At 45.5% G+C, this 20,011-nt stretch overlaps 1 protein-coding gene across 1 annotated transcript in view; it reads left to right on the plus strand.

The window, feature by feature from the left end:
• The window catches only part of LOC120837920 (adiponectin receptor protein), a 29,057-nt gene extending 9,435 nt beyond the window's left edge, over nucleotides 1–19,622 (plus strand). The window contains exons 4-8 of the mRNA XM_040207565.3: nucleotides 9,043–9,193; nucleotides 10,644–10,824; nucleotides 12,090–12,277; nucleotides 16,617–16,810; nucleotides 19,367–19,622. Coding sequence (XP_040063499.1) covers nucleotides 9,043–9,193; nucleotides 10,644–10,824; nucleotides 12,090–12,277; nucleotides 16,617–16,810; nucleotides 19,367–19,498 — 846 coding nt within the window. The 3' untranslated portion in view covers nucleotides 19,499–19,622. The remainder of the gene's footprint in view (nucleotides 1–9,042; nucleotides 9,194–10,643; nucleotides 10,825–12,089; nucleotides 12,278–16,616; nucleotides 16,811–19,366) is intronic.
• Nucleotides 19,623–20,011: the final 389 nt, after the last annotated feature.

Consider the following 20,011-nt stretch of genomic DNA (forward strand, 5'->3'; position numbering starts at 1 on the left):
TCCGACACTGCCTGCTAGTCCTGCGAGCAGACACACGGCAGGGTTTGGCATCGTCTGCTATTAGAACACACACTACCAACGTCTGACACGCTCGAATGAAAGCGGCACTTAAGAGTCCGCCATCGCCTGCGTCCGTCTGCTATACCGCCACCGTATACCACCGTCTGCAACACCCACAAGACACGACCATGAAAGCAGTGCTCGAGCGTTCCATCACGCGTGAGCAATGATTCAATACAGGTATCTGTCAGCGTCTGTCAATGTGCGCTAAAAGGCGACCAAAAGGTCTAAAAAAATTGATGAAATAAATATACACTCCCTTCAGCTTTTTTGCTGTTCTCTTGCATAGCGTCCACGAGCAAGGCGGGGGCGCGTCACGACGCACAATTAAAACGCGACCTACAAATGTTCACTTCGGCAAGTCGGGTGCGCCGCTCACAACTTCAGAGCTACGGGCCTTCTGGAACGAAACGATGGGAACATACATCGACAAACCTCGTGCAAGGCAAAAATCCGATTGCTTGAGCCAAATGGCTCGCAAATTTTTACCTGAGTAAGTGTCCTCTCAGTATTGAAACCGTGGTCACAGTCAAGACGGTAGCATGATTCACTGGGCAGCAGGGCTGTTTTTACGGGAACCGACGACTTTATGGAGCATGAACACGTGTGAACAAATTAATTAAGTCAGATCAAGTGAAATAGTCATGATGCTAGGCTTGCGCCAGTCCCGTCGCCAAAACGAGCATCCGCACAGCAAACAGCACCAGTGGTTGCTGCAAGCTACATCGGTTGAGGAGGTCGTCCTCTAAACACCTCAGTGAACACGAAACGACTCATACGCATCAAAATGGATGAGCTCAACAAGCTATGCAGTGTATGAAACTGCTCCTCGCTAATGCTGGTAGGCACGTTTGTTATCGTTTAGAACTGAAAGGAAAAAGGTGATAGCATGATATTCTAACAACAATTATGACTATCTAGATCGTTTGTTTCTCAAACATAAAACAATGTCGAATATGGAGAAACAATTTCATAATGAACATTCCACAAGTCAATCATCTCCAACGAATGAAATCCGGCAAACGGAGCATAGCTAGCTATGCTCCTTTTGCCATTGGGCGGGGCTTAGAGCAGGGCTACCTGCACCTAAATTGTGTCTAATGTAAATATTGCAATAAAAAAGTTTGTTTTCCAAAAGCGTTTTTTAAACACGTGTTCAAATTAAACAATTAAACTTTTTTTTTTTTGAGAGCGAGAGCGCAATTATAAGTAATGAAAGTAAACATATTTGGGCAGAAATCTGCCTGGTTGGGTGAGAATTAAAGTCCAAAAAATGTAGCTCCATCTACTGATTTCACCACTTTCTATTTATACAATTTGCTGTACGACATATTTCTCCCCTTCTTCATCTATGCATAACTTACAAGTGTCTTAGCTAAGTCTGGCGTAGGAGCATTTTTGTGGATTTAGTGTATGGTGATAATGTAGATTCCCATTCATTTTATGCGTGGCAGGAGTGTTGTTCCGTGTTGTTCCTGCCGCATGAGCACAGCTTGCGTGCGTCACAATGTTGGGATTTCCTTTTGGCAGAGTGCCAAAGGCTTTGTCCTTTAGCAGCAGACCGCAAAGTGTGAGATGCTCCCTTCCTGTTGCCATGTGAGGTTTCCTTTAAATCTTGTCGAGACGTTTAGAAAGGGTGAGGCAAACCAAGACTCTCCTAAGTTTTTCTGTTTGGGCTGTTCTGGCTTTTTTTTCCATCAAATCATTTTCATAGAATCATGTCTAATTCCCCCACCTACCTTTTTTTAATGTTGGTTTTATTATTAAACGCTTTCATGAAATGGTGAAAGCTCATGAGCTGACGATTGTCATGGTTATGTCGATATTGCAAGCAAACAGGTCTTATAGACCTACTTTTAATGTTGCAATATCTCAATCAAATGTTGGCCGTGAGCTCACAAACATATATTTATTAATTTATTTACTGTATATAGGCATTTAATGGCCGCAACCATGTAACAGCCACACTCCTAAGTTTGAAAATAGCCCGAAAGGAAATTTATTACTCTTGCATAGGCCTAGTGATTTTAAAAGGCTGAAGTGCCATCAGCCTTGGGCTGCAAAGGCTCTACAACAATCTTACAACTACTGCCGGATAGCGCGCAAAAATTTAATGTCTTCTCCGCACTCTTTGTGCCATCTCCCCCCCCCTTTGCTTACTCACATTCCCACTTTGAGTTCTTTTGTTTGTAATTCATTTGTCCATCATCTCACACATTTTCGCACTCAAAATCGGAGCCAGGGACGTTGGAATGCTGAGCTTTGATTCAAATGATTAGTGGATGAACCTAAAGCTAGCTGCTTTTGTCTCCACTGCACCCGTCAAATGTGCTTAAACACAAAATGCCAGCGTCCTGCATTTGGCTCTCGCGTTCTAACTTGTTCGACAATCATAACCTAATCATTCCAACCAGAGGTCGGTGTCCTAACGTCCGTGCGCTCTCGTCTGTGCGCTCTCTCGTCTCCTTCTCTCCCTCACTTCCTCAGCGCATAGGCGACGTTTGCAAGAGAGTCTCCAGGAAACTTCCATTTTGGACGATGCTAGCGCCGCCTGGCACGCAGCATGTTTCCACCATGCCGAGCTTAACCTAGTGCTGCCTGTGACATTGATTTTTATTCTTTTTATATTCCCTGTACTCTTTTTTTTTTCCTTTGACCGGGTTTCTGTGGATTCCAACTTTCATTTGATTGTTTTGAACATGGTTGCGGCCACACTCAATGCCTAGCTCGGATTGTGAAATGGAACTGTCACACGCAAAATATTGCGACAATGACCCGCACTTCTAGCCGGTTGAGACATTTATGTCTCAACCGGCTAGCATTGTTAGTCTACATTTATGTCAGGTGCCTTATGTATGGCTGCATCATTTGCGACCACAAACCCCCCCCCGTGCGGTGCATACATGCTCCCACGACGAGTGCAAAACAAAACAGAAATAGCATGTGTCGCAACAGCAGCTTCCCCACTGCCGGCAGCTGTTTTTGTCATGCGTCCGTAACATAAGGGGCATTGTAGTTCTCTGGCATGGAAGTGAGCGGACAGGCGACTTTTGATTGACACAAGCTTTATTTTTTGCTTGCAAGATATCCGTCATGCAGGGCTGAATAAAAAAAGACGATTGTTGCGCGACTATGTCGACTTCAACGCTACACAATCTTGCTGCCAGTACAAATCTCACCACATTCTTCTGCTGCAATGATAGAAGCCGACACGAGTCTCGCCGAGAGACAGTAACGAAGCTTTATTCTTTCAAAGTCACAGAGCAAATAAACATTCAGGAATGCTAGCCCTAATCCGTTCGATGAGATGTCTGAACCGAAAGAAACTTCGCGCTTGTCGGACACAGCCACGCACGCATGCACACACGCACGCAGAAAAAGAGTATGCACCGGTAATAGCATGATGATGAGCACACATATATCCGCAAAATAAGAAACTTGCGACGTTTAAGGCTGAGACAAAATCTTTTTGGGCTCCTGGTGTTTAGACTGTCAGCCAAGCCGAGCACTAAAACATTTCTTTTTATTCGTGCTGGCTGGCTTTTGGAGCGTTTACGGTAGCGGCTCTAAAACATTGATGTTTCAAGGACCACTTCTGGATCGACAGAAGTGATGGAAGACCCCAACCACCACTAGGGAGGGGAAGGTATTGGACGATTGCAATGATAAAAGGGTAAATGAGGGGGAAAACTAAATATGTGTAGTCATGACCGGCATGCAATGCACGCCAGCAGGAAGCGATCACCCTGTTTGGAGGGTGTGGGCGACTCTTTCCCGCCATGCCGTGTGGTCTGAAGCTATGCTGGGTCTCCACTTGCAAACGTCTATACTTGCTCACCTAAAAGGGATACTGAACCAAAGAATTCAGTGTCCATAATAAGTGGCGCACGCTCTTTCCACGGGCCAACAGCCACCTGTGTGCGCGAGCACAAGCAACGGAAATGACGTCAAAGACCTCCATTCGCGCTTAAGAGGAATGTGAAATGCATGGGCTTCGGGCCAAAGAAGACTAAAGACAGGCTTTTCATCTCTACAACTGAGAGCTACGTGCTTATTAGATCTATTAATCGCTTACCTTTTACACCAGACACCACTGTGTAGATGAAAAAGTTGTCTTTATTCTCGTTTGGCCCGAAGCCCATACATTTCGCTGTCATCTTAACCGCGAATGGAGGAGGTCTTTGACGTCATTTTTGTTGCGTGTGCTCGCGCACACCGGCAGCTGCTGGCTCGTTGAAAGAATGTGCGCCACTTATTATGGACTCTAAACTCCTTGGTTCAGTATCCCTTTAAAAGTTGTTGCGTTTGAAAGGGTAGGTGACGGACGATCCGGTGAAAGCCTGGTTGACATGCATTTGGGAAAAGTTGCCAGTAGCAGACCACGGCACATGCTCGCTTCTCGCTCTCGATAGGTTTCCAGGACACTTGATGGAAAATGTGCGGGAGCAACTTTGCGCATCTGAAATAGACTTGGCCGTCATACCTGGAGAAATGACCGGAATGCTTCAACCAGTTAATGTGGCCATAAACCGGCCATTCAAGTGTGAAGTTCACCTTGCGTACACCGAGTGGATAATGCTTTTTCCCTCTAAATTTCAGGGGGGAAAACCTGCGGCCATCTCACACATATGTTTGGTATTTACCCTCAGGATTGTACAACATTACAGGGGTGGTGGTACATATTATGCCAAGAACATAAAATCAATATTAACACAATTATGGTTCTTTGGGTTATAAGAAATGAGGAGCATTTTTAAAGTTGGGTCACGAACGGTTGCAATTTTGGTGGGAAAGGTGGTTCCATTCTACAGAAGTGCAAAGGATGAACTGAGAAGAATGTGCATTTGCATTGCATGGGAAAACCCCAAACCTGTTTTAGAGATCTAAGGGACAGGATATGTGTGAAGGGGGTAATTAGTTAGTCATGACGTGGGGAAGAATGATGATAAATTTTTGTGAAAGAGGGGTAAAAGAGAATACCGTTTACATAAGGCAAGGTTCGGCAATGATAGGGAAAGTTTTACGGAGGTTACATTACTAGCAGTGTGATAATAGGTAGAAAGTATGAAACATGTGGATTTGCTTTGAACAGATTCTATCGACGATAGATATTCTATGGCAAAGTCTCAGACGTTGAGAAGTTTAACATAACAGGACAAAAATTTATTCTCGGAAAATGAAGTGTGCGGTTAGCATCGTCAATGACGTGCCTAGGTGCTCTGCGTAAATGTTCCACGAAAGCTCAGATGTTATGTAAATACCAAGACACTTGTAATGACACAACCGAACTTGAAACAGGAGGATTCTTGAGAATGCCATTTCCTGTGGGTGTCCTCTCATTGCAACCAAAGTTAGAAAGAGGAAAAAATGAGAGCAATGTTTTTTGAGCTGCACGTTGAGATGGTCGGGTCTTCTGGCGTCCAGTGAGCCAGGCGTGTTTGTGTTTGTAATCTGAACGCTTGCAACGGGATGCGGGATGACCTGTGCGTTTGAGAGGGTCGTCCAAGATTAGACTAATCATATAGCTGATAAAAATGGGGTTTCGGAATACAAAACTGCAGCGAACCCCGCTGTAATTGGAACGCGGGGCCCGGTGATGCTGGTCCTGTTAGACTTTGTTTGTTTGTGCATTTTGCGGGGAGGTGGTGCGGAGGTTGGTAGAGATAAATAGTTACATAACAAGGTGGTTAATTGGGTCAGTTAGTTCACATTGAAGTTTGAAAGAACACAAAAAAAAATACGGGGACAAGACAAGCAAACCAGTCATCTCAAGATATCTGGTCGCCATCTCCAATGTAGTGGAAAACATGATTAATGTCATGTTTCAATAATATGAACCCGATTAATATGAATATCTCACTATATAAGCAACATTTAGGGGGACAGACAGGGTTAATTTTTGCATTTTGTCTTTCTTGCAAAATATTCTCATTATGGACAATTTTTGGGGGAATAGAGGTGTTTGTATTATTGAGACATGACTGGATCACTATTTTAACGAGCTGGGAAAAAGGTGGGAAATAAGAGCTGTACTGCGTGGGCTCAAACGTTTCTGGAATCAACTAGAATTGCTGACCACATCTCATTGCCTTTGCACTGAACAAAAGTTCTCACATAGAGAGCACCACCGTCTTTCCCCGCATGCCTCAAGGTTCTTTGTCACGACCGCATCACGAACCTTGCTTGTTCCTTCAAAACATTGGCAGTGGTTGCTTTGCTTCTGCAATCAAATTTGTATATCACTGTGGTATCTGCTAAACTGAAAAGCCTGGAGGTGTCGTGGAAATCGTCACAAATTCGGTTAAGTCGGAAAAAATGAATGACAAGAGTGGTGCAGAAATGTGCGTGAGGGCACGGCATGGGTGGCCTTGCGTGGCTTTGAGATTCTTGGCGCTTATAGCACAGCTTCTCTGGAGCTCTGCAAGGTGACGTTTCTTCAAAGCCAGCGTCAGCATCAAAAGCATCAAGTGTGTGCACGCATCATGGAGCTTGTATGTTTGTTAGCATTGCGAAGGCTGTATTGGCATCTCCGGTCGTGGAGATAACGGCCGTCCACGATGACTGGGCACTCTATGAGTTTCACATATTTTTAAACTTGTTTCAAATAGGGCAGCGGGCGTTTGGTATGTCCTTTGGCGGTTTTTGAAATGTTTCAAAAGTATGGGACGGGTACTTATTGTGTCGTGAGCGCATGCTCGGTATTTTACGGTAATGAAGGGGCCATGCAACGATACTGTCGAGACCGGTTATAACGAAATAGCGGCTACAGCGAAGCGATCACAATTTCCCATTTCCTTTTGCACTTCGCTATAACCGAAATCGGTTATAACGAAATAGCGGATATATCGAAGTGATTTTCGATTCCCGTTGACTTCGTTATAACTGGTCTTGAGAGTATTGGGTTCAAAACATTGTCCACCTTACAGAAGCTTACTGTGACCCAAGTTTACTTGCACGCCACGCCAGTGACTGGGATGCTTTTCTGTCGCGGTGTAATTTCGGGCATAAACGCAGATTTTTCCCATCAGTTTGCAAAACTTGATGGCATAGTAACGGCTTGTGGAAATGGTGCGGGCTGGTAAAGTTGAGGTGTTAGAGGAGAATTGCATAAACGTGTCGTTTTGTCCTCGTCATTTATGTCAGTCAATTTCTCTCTAACACCGCATAGTAACGGAGAACCAATTGTTGTCACAGTCATAGAGAATTTCCACATTATGACATCACCGTAAAATCCGGAGAGATGAACCACACCTGAAATGTAACTGGCCCCCTATTTTTGGCTCGATTTGCTATTTTCTTTTAAACACCGAAAGACAGCCCACTCCTAGTAATCCTAGTGTTGGTATCCATGATGAGCTTGGTGTAACTGCGGCTAGTTAGCCATGGCGGAATATAAGCGAACATTGCTGATGGGGAAGTAGTCATCTTTGCTTCACTGTCCCTCACCGCGACAAGAAGTTTGACGGAAACACAAAATCTAAAAATAGCATTTTTTTTTTTTAAACTTTTCTTTATTGCACATTGAAAGTTAGCCCACTCCTCATTTTTACCCCATTTTCTCTCGATTTTAGGGGGGCTATCTCTCGGGATTTTATGGTATTCGAATGTAGCTCATAGATTCACGAGCACTGCGTGAACACTTGGCTTTGGCTCGTGACAATCAACATCTCAGCGAGCGTTTGGGTAGAGGCCCGTTTAAAATTGCTGCGGCGACGGGAACAGCTAAATGCTTGCAATATCTCTGGCTCTTAATGCTTTGGGCTGTGCCAACCTAATTTATTTACATCTTCTATCGTGTGTAGACAAAAACTGTTGTCTGTTTCATAGGTTTTGGACGTCAAGAATACATTCCAAGCAGTATTTGCTGCAAGTACGGATATTGCATGCCTCCATTAACCTTTCGGGGTCCTGTGACTGTTCACTTTGTCGGCACCTCAGGTCAGAATGAGTTTACACTAAAAAGAATGCAGTCACGTAGGGGTCATAATATAAAATTCATCATCGAAGCATCCACGAAAAACAGTTGAAAATGGTGGATCTTGGATTGTACAACAAGGAGTTTAAGAATCTTGGTCTGCATCCGTGTGGGTGTCCAGCTTTGAGAAATGAGAATGTCCGTTGCGACGCAGAATTGTTACAACTTTTCTCTGAGTGAGTATTCATCAGGCCTGCTTCAAACGGGGCAATTTCTCCCAGCAACTTAACTTCATAACACCAGCAACACGGGCTGCCCGTGTTCACACGCAGCAACTAAATTTCTGCGATTTGCCATCATCATCATCAATTTTATTTTTCTATCACGATTTAGACACACGGTTACACGCTATAAACATGTTCTTATACCCTTAAATGGTGTTGAAAATACTAACTTATCTTTCTGAAACGGTTTATTCCCAAAAACGATCCATTTCAAACCTGAACCAAGTCCTTAGTCGTCATCATCACCGGCACGAGGTGTCACATGAAAATATTGCATCCCTGATGGCTGCTGCCGATCCAAATGTCTCGAGAGTTGTCCGAGTTGCTCATCCGTTTCAAGGTGGACGCGATCCAAGCTGTGTGTCGCAGCATCAGGATCTAGGGAAAGCTAGGGAACAACTCGCCAGCAACACCAAAATTGCTAGGAAGGTTGCTCCTTCTTAAGCAGACATCACAGAAACTTTCCGAACTCTCTGTAAGGTTGTCTTGTCCTGTAGAATCACTTTTACTGTCACTTGAATCTAAAAATGAATGGAGAAAAAGATGCCACGATAAACAATGCGTGAATGTATGTGCAAAATTCTGCTCGTCCAGAAAAAAACAAAGTAGAAAGAAGCGTTGTTACTTACGCCATGCTGTGTAAAGCTAAAAAGTTACACTCCCAATGATATAGGTGGTGCAAATCGAAATTGTTGGGGCGCTCGCAACAGTTGACCAGAAAACAGAAATGAGACAGTCAGGGAAACAGGTGACCTCAAAGGACTGTGCCTTGGTGGTCTGCAGGTGTGCCACTTCACGTCACTGCCCCAGTGGCTGCAGGACAACGATTTCCTGCACAAGGGCCACCGTCCGCCCCTGCCCTCCTTCTCGGCCTGCTTCCGCTCCATCTTCCGCATCCACACCGAGACAGGGAACATCTGGACGCACCTCCTGGGTGCGCATGTCTGAAGAGTTTTGGGGGGGGTCGGTCCTTGTCTTCAGAGACTTTTAAGTAGTGCCATCCCAATTTCTAGCAACTTTTATTGATGTTTATCAATTTCTAGTGACTTTTAGGGACTGTTGTCCCCATTTCTTGGTGCTTTGGGTCACGCTTCTCTATTGCGAAGGGCTTTTAAGCAGTGATGTCCCAACTTCTAAAGACTTTTAGAGAGAGACTGTTCCCATTTATAAGATTTTTAGGTTGTGCTGTCCTCATTCTAGGCACTATATGTAAAAAATTCCTATTTCTAGGGATTTTTATGAGGTATTGTTCCCATTTCCAGGTGTTAAAGTCAGATTTGTCTTTTTGTGAGGACGTGTAGGTAGTGTTGTTCTAATTTCTAAGAACTTTTCGAGGTTATTGTCCCCTTTTTAAGCACTATGGATTGTGCTTCTCTATTTCTAGGGGCCTTTAGGCAGCACTAGAGAGTTTTAGTAGATAGTTCCATTGACTCCGATACTCCGCCGCTGCTTTGCGCATGCATCGTATCATTGTTGTGGATATCCAAACTATCTATTAAAACCCTATTGTCTCAATTTTCAAGGGCCTTATGAGATATTGTCCCCATCTCGAGGGTCTATGGGGCACGCTTGTTTTATTTCTGAGCACTGTCCCCATTTCCTTAGACTCGTAGGTGGCGTTGTATCTATTCGACAGATTCCGGTTTATTGTAGAAATAAATAGCGCGAAGGTCAAATACAAACTGAGGGAACAAGGGCTAATTCACAACTGTCTTTTTAATATTTACACAGAAGACGAGAAAGAGGAAGCGTTTCTTTCTCGTCTTTCTTTTCGGCATGAAGAATTCCCAAAATGAAATTGCCTTGATGGGAAGAGGAAGTTGCGTTGAAAGAACTGAGAAATAACATAAAAAAAGAAAGGAGGACGTTACGTCAAAACATGAGAAATAACGGAAAGAAAAAGAAAAAAAAGCTGACGGTAAGCCAATGAAACAACTTCAAGTAGGAAAGATAAGGTAATGAAGTTGTTTGTCACTTAATGTCACTGATGGTGCACTGACACACGAGTTTTCCTTTTTTGGTGCTCATTGCCTCGTAAATTTCCCTTGATTTCTTCTCACGGAAACTTCGAAGGACCTTTGTCGCTGTAAGAATCGGTTTGTCTTGCGTGCACCGCGATATGACCCGATGGTGTTGATTTTAGTGACGAAGCATGTTCACGTAACCTGGTGTTCATGCAGTGGCCAGACTGACCAACATATACTTTGCCCTGTACAGCAAGTTGAATACAGCTGATGCTGTAAAAAAAAACGATGGACAGGTTACAGCACTCTAGGCTCATAGCAGGTATTCCACAGTCTGGCGGGGTTGCGGGCGGCCGTACCCTGGCCTCAAAATGGCGGATGGCGTCTGACAGAGTTTTCGACCCTTCCCCCCCCCACTAGGGTGCTTGGCCTTCACGGGGATGGCGCTGTACTTCCTGACGCGGCCCTCGGCCGAGATCCAGTGGCAGGAGAAGGTGGTGTTTGCCAGCTTCTTTGCGGGAGCCATCATGTGCATGGGCATGTCCTTCACCTTCCACACGGTCAGCTGCCACTCGGAGAAGGTCGGCAAGCTCTTCAGCAAGTGAGTGCCTGGCTCCCAAAGCCCCCTCGTCTCTTTGCCGCCTTCGTTCGGGGGACGCTGCACTCCCCAAAAAACATTTCTTTTAAAATGCCATCTCAAAATCCATTTTCCCGGAGGAAATGAAAGGAAAAATTAAGTGAAGCTATATTTACGCTGTTATTTTTATTGCAAAATATAGTGTTACATTGTGAGTTACTGAAAAAGTTTGCAGCTATCTATCAATCAAGCTGCCATGTGCAGAGTTGCATTTTATGAGAAGCAGGGCCGACTCTCACGTTCCACCTCGGCCTTCTTGACAAGTGCCTTTCTGAAACGTCACTTTGTCCTTCTTTCCTACCTTTTCTTTCTTGCAATGACGCATGCAAGTTGAGACAGCGCGTGTGTGTCGTTTTCTTTTACCTTTTGTGAGCAGCCCGAAACATTTCCAGGCTTTTTCTCGTTTTCTTTTCGCGTCATTTTTTCACCATGGGCTCTAAATACTTCTCGACGATGTTAGCTATGATTTCTCATAGATGGTGCATGGATTTTATCTTGCAAATACTGCAATACCTCGATCTAGATGTGCGCAGTTGCAGGGCTACCTAAGAGATGGTGCCAGTGTGGCAGTGCACTTGAACCTACCTTTAGGGGGAGCGATGCCATGCCAGAAGTGCACGCACAATCTGAATTAGCTTTTGTTAGAATGCAATTTTTTATTTAAAGTAGCTAATTACCATTAACTTAAAATGAGTAACTACTTACTCCACATAACTAAACCTGAGTCACAGAAGGAAGAAGGATGTCGCATATACATGGAGGTTTGCAACATTCATAGTTGTCTGTGGATCACTCCGATAAAAAGCTTGTGGCAGGCGGCATCTTCACAGCCCTTGTGTTTAGTCACCGTATTTTCCGGTCTATAAGTCACGTCTTTGTATACGTCAGACTTTTTTGTATAGACACAGCCTCAGACCCATTTCGCAAGGTTTTGGACCGCACTGCCAGAAGGGCAGGCCATTGGAGGGGTGCTGTGCCATTTCCCTTTAGTCGTGAATGTTGATGTAACTTACATCTTGCACAGTTAAGGTTCATACCTATAAAGAAAATGCACATGGGTCTCACCATTACATAAGATGCGCCGCCAAAAAATGCTGAGAAAACAAATGTGACTTTTACACCGGAAATTATGGTAATCAATTTGCCACAGAAGCCGCCGTCTTCCCTCGGACGATGGTCATGAACCGGCGTTGGTGCCCCCCGTCTCACTGCATGTGGCGGTGTTTCAGGCTGGACTACTGCGGCATTGCCCTGCTGATCATCGGTTCGTTTGTGCCCTGGCTCTACTACGGGTTTTACTGCGACTACCAGCCCAAGCTGGTCTACCTCACGGTGGTCATCGTACTCGGCATCGCCGCCGTAGTCGTCTCGCTCTGGGACAAGTTTGGGGAACCCCGGTACCGGCCCCTCCGCGCAGGTGAGGATTTCTTTCGTGTCTTTGCAAGCCGTTTGAAACAGTGCATATGACCGGAGGGGAAGAGGTAGCATTTTGGGTTTCCTAACTGAAAAATTACGCGAGAGTTGCCAACAGTTACGGTAGAATCTCGATGATATGATCACAGTTCATCCGAATTTCGGAATGATACGAATTTTTCAAAATCCCCGGCCAGAGTCCCTTAAGAGTAATGGATTATGTTTCGGGATAGTCCAAATGCTTTCTCGGGTTGTGGTGGATCATAGGAACGATGATCCACGACATTTACACATCCTTTAGGGCAGCATCACTCGGCTACGACAATTGTAGTGTTCTTTCTAGATACACGTTGTGCAATCGCGTGACGCTCGCGGCTGCATTCCGAAATTTGAAAACGTACCTACGTCCAGCATTGCTGCACCATCTGTGTTGTCACGCGATTCGAATTTTACTTGCTGGAGTGACTCACATTCACCTACTCCATAGTTGATGCTTTATTTTTATTGTCACGGGACGACGGGTTTTAGTAACTCTCAATCACTTGAGTGAACACGAGAAATGACACTCGGAATCAGCATTGATTATGTGCTGTCAACGAGCGAGCATCTTTTGTTTGCACACGCACGTGCACGTCCGTTGAACTCCTCGCAATATTTTTTAACCAACTTTTGGGAGGGTATCCCTCGTGAGTTGCGACCTGATTTCTTCATTAAATTTATCTGGGAAATGGTTCATTAGCAGGAAGCATTTCCCAGATAAATTTAATGAAGAAATCAAGTCGCAACCTGCTAAATTTAGCAGAATGCAGTTCAGATAAAATCATAAGTTAACCAAAGCCAATGCTGGTAAACTCAGAAATTCTATCAAAGCCAATATTGAAAGGATTTTTCTAGTTTATTTTTTTAATTATTCAAGAACAATTTTGAGTTTTTGTAATTACAGATAATTCATAATTTGGTTTTATGGGTATCATTCTTGACGGTTTATCATCACACCTTGACTTTATTCATGTGACGTTGATCACTGCTGCCTGACACGCAATGGAGGCACGATTGAACGTCCGTTATGAGTAAGCCTAGTATTGACGGGCATGGCAGTCTAGTCTCGTGACATTGATTCAGCTAAATCTTGTTTTGTTACAGCAGTTTATTCTTTTCTTTAGTTACTAGTTACTGTGACACTGTTATCTTGCAGCTCGAATGTGTGTAGAGGCCTAATTTTATTACTTCGGCGAGCGTCGTGGTGAAACTGGACTTCTTTTACTATCATGGTTGTGTGCTGTCGTTACACTAGTGAGTGGCACAGTTTGATTGCAGGTCAATTACAAATGGGACAGTCTAAATGTCCGCATTGAAAAGTGCAGTGGTGTAATCCCGTGTTGGTGAGCAGGTTACACTTCTTTTCAGACGCAGTGTACAGCTCCTTCAAAACTACTCACTCGAGTGCATGGCTTTATCTTTCACTCATTCGCAGAAGAGCGCATGATAATGAATCGCTACACGAAACCACACACACTTGCTCTAGCAGTAATCACGGTATTTTGCTGATGTATGAACTAGAGTAGTTTAGCAATCTTGTGTCGACAGGCCTAGCAGCGTAGTCTCACTCCATTGATGAGCGAGGCAGTATGACCTAGAGTAACTAAATGGAAAGCAGTGCATTCCTTTTCTTTTTGCCTTCAGCTTCTCATTGGCAGAGAAGAGGAGACATCCAGAAAAATGATCCAATGTGCTTGAGGAAAACCGGCCTTGCAGAGCCCCGAGTTTTGGGCGGAACATGTTTTTCGCTTCGCATTCACGAAATGTGGAGCTTACACGAGCAGGACGCCTCTTGAACCTTTGAATGTTATGTGTTCCAGTTAGATAGTCTGTAATCTCATTCTTTCTGCAACGTTAGCAGCATTTTAAAGCCAATGTCGACAAACAACTATGCAGCTTTCTGAAAGAGTTACCACCACGCCAACGTTAATCAGGATTGCGCTCCGCTGCATCTGCAAGAGCAATAGTCACCTTCCGCAATACTTGGATCAATATTATGGATTGACGAGCATGGTGATGCAATTTTATTGTGCCGACGAATATAGCAGAGTGTCCTAATCTTTTTGTGCCCACCAACGTAATTCAACGTAGAGCCCCGAGATAAGCTACGCTTCAGAGTAACGACACTTCAGCTATCTTGTTGGTTAAAATCCTTGTTGCCAGTTGCCTGAAACTTTGTCTAAAATTGCAGGAAATGCTCTTCTGTCCCCCAGAAATGTCAAAGCTGTCCGCAACACAGCAAGACGGCATCGTCTGTGCTTCAGGCCAGACGATGCCATCTTGCTGCTCAGGAAATTTCACTTTTGAATCTTAACTGTCGCCAGTTACGCCCCCTTTGCACCAGGTGTCTCCTCCGACCTTGAAGTGAGAAGGGTGTCTCCCCCAGCTTTGAAGTGTAGAGGGCGTTTCGTCCCACCTTGAACTGCAAAGGGTGTCTTGTCCTGCCTTGAAGTGTACATTCTGGCTGTTGGCACTTATAGCAAATTAACGGCCACTTTTCTAACGAGGGTGTCTCGTCCGGCCTTGGAATGTAGAAGTTGTCTATCTGGCCTTGAAGTGTAATGGGTGCTCATCTGGCTTTCATGTGTAGAGCGTGTCTCATCCAGCCTTGAGGAGTAGAGGGTTACTTGTCTGGCCATAAAGTGTGAAGTGCCTCGTCTGGCCTGAAATTGCAGAAGTTGTTTCATCCGGCTTTAAAGTGTAGAAGGTGTCTCCGGCCTTGAAGGGTATAGTGGCTTGTCTGGCCTTAAAGGAACAATGAAGACGATTTTATTTCCTTCTTTTGTGGCGTTTTTAGGCTTCTTAGGAAGCTAGCACGCTGCCTAATTTTGTGTAGACATTCATGACACATATTTCTGTGCCTACGAAAGAACTGAAGAAACCGAAACTAAACTGTCTCCATCCTCATTTCTGGGCCTCCGAAAACGGAGGTGACGTGGGGAGTGATATCAAGTGTGAATAGTCTGTATCGGTAGTATTTAATAGATGGAGACTAGTTACGGCGGTGGGTTATAGCAGCGCGGTGGCACGGTCGTTTCGTCGTATCTGTCTACATGGACGACAATGCCGCTGTCGCAAGCGAGTTCAGGCTTCCGTTCAGTGACCTAACACCAACGGAACAGGAGTATGTGTGTGGCGTCCTCCGCCGTCACCCGGCGCGCCCAGCCAGCAACGAGCGGCCCGCAGGCTCCGAGCAGGGAAGCAGTGAGCAGCATTCGTGCGGGCGAGACGAGAGCGGTGCGTTGCCAAAGGACAGGGACGCGGAGGAGATGGCAAGGGGAAAGCGGCAGCGAACCTGTTTCGGGAACCGGTTCCTTTGCGGGGGATGCTCCCCAAAAAGGAGAAAATAAACAGCACCATTTTTGGTTTTCACCGAATTCGGACGTCCTTTCTTTTCGTCGTCAAAGAACACGAATAGCAACCCACACGTGAAAACTAGCGTCGCCCGAACGAATACTAGTCTTTAGTCGACCGTTAGAACAGTCATCTGCAGCGCACAAATTCGGCATGACTACGGTGTTCCCAAAGTAAACACGACACCGACATCTGAAACCAAAACCAAACATCTTCCGGGTGCTTTTTTTATTTTATTTTGTTTACCCATAGTTGCTCGTTGCCCGTTTCGCGTCCAGCTTAGCAAAGAGAAAAAGATTATGCTATTTTATATATGGTTTAGTAATCATTTCCGGTCCGATTTATACTTTTCATGGTTATTCAAGTGGAAATTAGAACAGTATTACTAAAAATCGCGAACCAAAACGTGACCGAGGGCACGTCTCTCGTTTCGACCAATAGCCGACGTGTCTCTTGTGACATCGCGCTTCTTGGCCGCACATTGGTCACGTGAGCTCCGCTTCTCCCGCAACTCTCGGGGCGTCGCTGCAGTCAATCCTGGGACGACTATTATTTCCGCAACAGTTTGATTGATTTGTGCGGCACACAAGTGCTGGTTTCGGCTGAAATTTGGGCAACGGGGCTTGGGACGTGCCTAGAACCCAGTTTAGTCGCCAAAAACATATCCGAAATTGCCTTCTTGTACTTTTAGGTGTGGTGGGTGTCTCATCTAGCCTTGAAGTGTTAGGGTGTCTATTCCGGTCTTGAACTGTTGTAGGTGTCTTGTCCAGCCTTGAAGGATAGTGTCTCGTCCGGCCTTAAAGTGTAGATTGTGTCTTGTTCGGCCTTGAAGAGTATAGAGCGTCTTGTATGGACTTAATGTGTTGAGGATGTCTCATCTGGCCTTAAAGTGTTGGTGTCTCATCCGGTTCGGAAATGTAGAGGGTGTCTCGTCCCTTTCCTTCTGCCAGGGGTGTTTATGACCTTCGGCCTGAGCGGAGTGGTACCTGCACTGCACTACCTGGTGGCAGAGGGCTTCCTGAGTGCAGTGTACCATGCGTCTTTCGGCTGGCTCTGCCTCATGGGCTCCCTCTATATCGCGGGGGCACTCTTCTATGCCCTGCGGGTGCCCGAGCGCTGGTTCCCGGGCAAGTGCGACCTCCTGGTGAGACGCATCTCTAACTCTCGCGAGGTGACACACAGCACTAAGCCACGCCTTCGGTAAAACATTTCGCCTTTCTGTTTTTGCGACCCTGTTTGCAGAGCGAGTCGTTCTAATGTGGTCTCTTTGTGCATGAGAGGGGTAACCTCGCCTTGGGAAGAAGGTAATGAGGCACAGTGAAAGGAAGTGGTCTTGTGTGTGACAAGGCTCCGTCCCCGCAGCCGTCTGCTCCTCGGTCTGGAGCAGACGACAAGCGAGTAACCCGAGGCTTCTCGGCCATGGGGCTTCCTTGTTCGTTGAAGCGCGTTTGGAAGTTGTTAGTAGACAAAAATGACGTACCCTTAGAGTTGTTTCCTGTCTCCTTTCTCAAAGGCTAACTCCTTGCTCGTAAAGAACTGGTGGGTTTCTGAAACTCAAAGTAAAGGTAAGACAACCGTGGCTAGGAGTAGCAGACTATGCTGGCCTTCAGCATTCAAACGCCAGATGCAGACGCCTCTAGTCCCTCTTCACGTGGAGCAGACGACGGACTTGCTCGCTATGATTGGAGGAAGACAGTGGGTGGAGGCAAAGACAGCTGACCCTTTCGTCTACTCACTATCATTCCAATCAGAGCCCAGCACTCTCTCGTCAGTGTACCCTGTGTGTGAGAAGCAGACGAACTAGCTCACCACATCCAGTTGAATTCCTCTAGAGCAAACGCCACTTCAACATAATTTCTGCGGCAACAAAGTGTTTACAATTTCTGGTCAGTTTATAAATGAGTGTGTATAAAAATTCTCTCCACAACGAATGTTTTAACAAGGTTTTCAGGAAAAGAAACTAAATTCATTTACCGAATTTTTGAACTCAAGATATATAAATTCATCTCTCCATTTGATATCGCAACTGATCCGTGGTATGTGCTACAAATAATGTAAAAACCACAGGTCGTTTCTGTGCTAGGGCACGTAGTGGATCAAGATGACACACTGAAACAATGGAGTGGGAAACCTCTTCATCGCATCTTTAGGTCTTGGCAAAAGATAACTTGTTTATTGTATTCGATAAACAAGTTTACTGTTTGGATTATGTTTTTCCCAACACTTGTTTACTGTATTTTGTAAACTGATTTACTATATATTTCTTAAAGGGCAACTCCGGTCCATACTTTCGATTTTGGGATAATGACAGTTTTTAGTGCAGTCAGCGTCTCTGAATTGCAAGGTGTAATTTTTTTCTCGTTATTGTGCGTAGTTTTAAAGATATGATGCCTCAAAGTTTTGTTTGGGGCGCGGCCAACAAAACCGAAACTAGCCGCTCGAGGCCCTGGCAACACTGGAAATCAGCCGCAATGTGAACGTGACGTCAGGATCGTTCTCATTCAACGAGTACGCAGGCCGAGCGGCACTTAACTTTGTTGCGCTAGCCGTCTAAAGTTAAGAGGTAAGCTGATTTTATTTTAATTCTGTATACGTGGCAGTTATCCAGCATACGTAGCATGAGTTAGCGCGTGTACCCAAAAGCTAGTGACTGGAAAACCCGTGAACTCGTTCGGTGCCGTACTCGGCGGCCGCCGCCGTGTGTGCGCTATGCCGTACTCGTCGCTAGTGACTGGAAAGCGAGTGAACTCGTTCGGTGCTGTGCTCGGCGACTGTCACCGTGCGTATGGTCTTCCGTACTCGGCGCTAGGCCTAAATTATCATCGGGGCTCCGTGGATGGAGCGGCGTTGCTCTACGCCGTGCTGCCAGTGACGGACAGTACTGGGGGCCCTCTCGCTTTCCCATTGCAGGTCAGTCCCAGACATGAAGCTTCAAGGCTCTCCGGCGTGAGCCGCGGCGCCCGAACACACGTGTGTTGGGCTGTACACGTCTGTTTTTTCGTTCTTTTTTTCTCGGGCGCTTAAAAGCCGAAGTCCAAAGTCTGCTCGTCGAACAGCGTTCACCCACACCTTCTCCAATTTCCGGTCCGTTGGAAACTCGTGAAAAACACCTCCGGGTTGCGCAGCGGGTTGTGTGAACAGCCCACAGCGCTACAAGTTGTACTCGGCATCTTTCGAGGAACAGCTGGGCAGTCTTGGGTGCACCGAGTCACTCGCTAAAACGACTCTTGGAGTCCTCACAAGCAAATGAACAAAAGGCTATACCGATGCTACGCGGGCTGCAGATAAAAGCAACGGCTAAACACGCCAATCACAAGCCGAGGTAGCAGTGGTAGTGCCTCAAAGAAGCGCGCAAAGCCCGGACCGGAGGAAAAAAAAAAAAAAGAGAGAATGATACTGACATCACAGCCCAATGTTGCTTTAGCGATTGGCAACCTGCTGGCCGCCCGCTAAGGAGCAGCGGCTCGCGGCGGGTCGCATTTTTATTATCGGCATTAGTTGAGAATGCGGCGTCCCTCGGACGTAATATTTTGGCTGGGGTAGAATTTTGTGTCACTACAGCAATACCAGTAATTTATTTGATTTTGAGTTTTGGCCGGAGTTGCCCTTTAATCTACTTTACTGTATTCTGTAAACATATTAACAATATTTCAAAAGCAGGTTTATGAGAGTGACGTCTGCCATGTCGCTTTGTTCGCAGTTCCACAGCCACCAGATCTTCCACATCCTGGTGATTGCTGCGGCGTTTGTTCACTACCACGGCATCACAGAGATGGCCATGAAGCGGCTAACCATGGGGGAGTGCCACGAGGAGGGTCCACCATTCGACTGAAGGCGGCAACGGGCGCCGGCCTAGCACTACTTCAATCAGTATTCCAGGGGCAGCAGTGTTTTCTACAGTCGCTAGTAATATGCAATAAAGCAGGTGGTTTCTTTCGCGCTTCTTTCCGCTCGTATGTGTGTCGCTCCCATTAATGTTTCTGGTGTACCTTTCCTTAGAGGGACCTTGAAACGATTTTGGGACCCAATAACTGTGGGAGTTGGGACCACTAAATAAGCTACGCTTCAGAGTAATGACATTTCGGCCATCTTGATCTTAAAACAGTTCTCCAGAAAACTTGAAATGGTCCACGACAGAGCAAAACTACATCACCTGGACTTCTCGAAACTGTGTCTAAAACTTCGTAAGTCATTTTTTAAATTTTCATTATATATTATTGATATAGTGAGCATTGATTCATATTGCAAATATAATCATCTACGCTGATGACTCGAGTATATTCTTTGCAGACGAATCTGAAGAAGACCTTATAAACAGTCTGTGCATTTGTTTTAAATTAAAAGC

Source organism: Ixodes scapularis, unplaced genomic scaffold (genome assembly GCF_016920785.2).
Source record: "Ixodes scapularis isolate PalLabHiFi unplaced genomic scaffold, ASM1692078v2 PGA_scaffold8__174_contigs__length_109621045, whole genome shotgun sequence".
NCBI classification, from domain to species: domain Eukaryota; kingdom Metazoa; phylum Arthropoda; class Arachnida; order Ixodida; family Ixodidae; genus Ixodes; species Ixodes scapularis.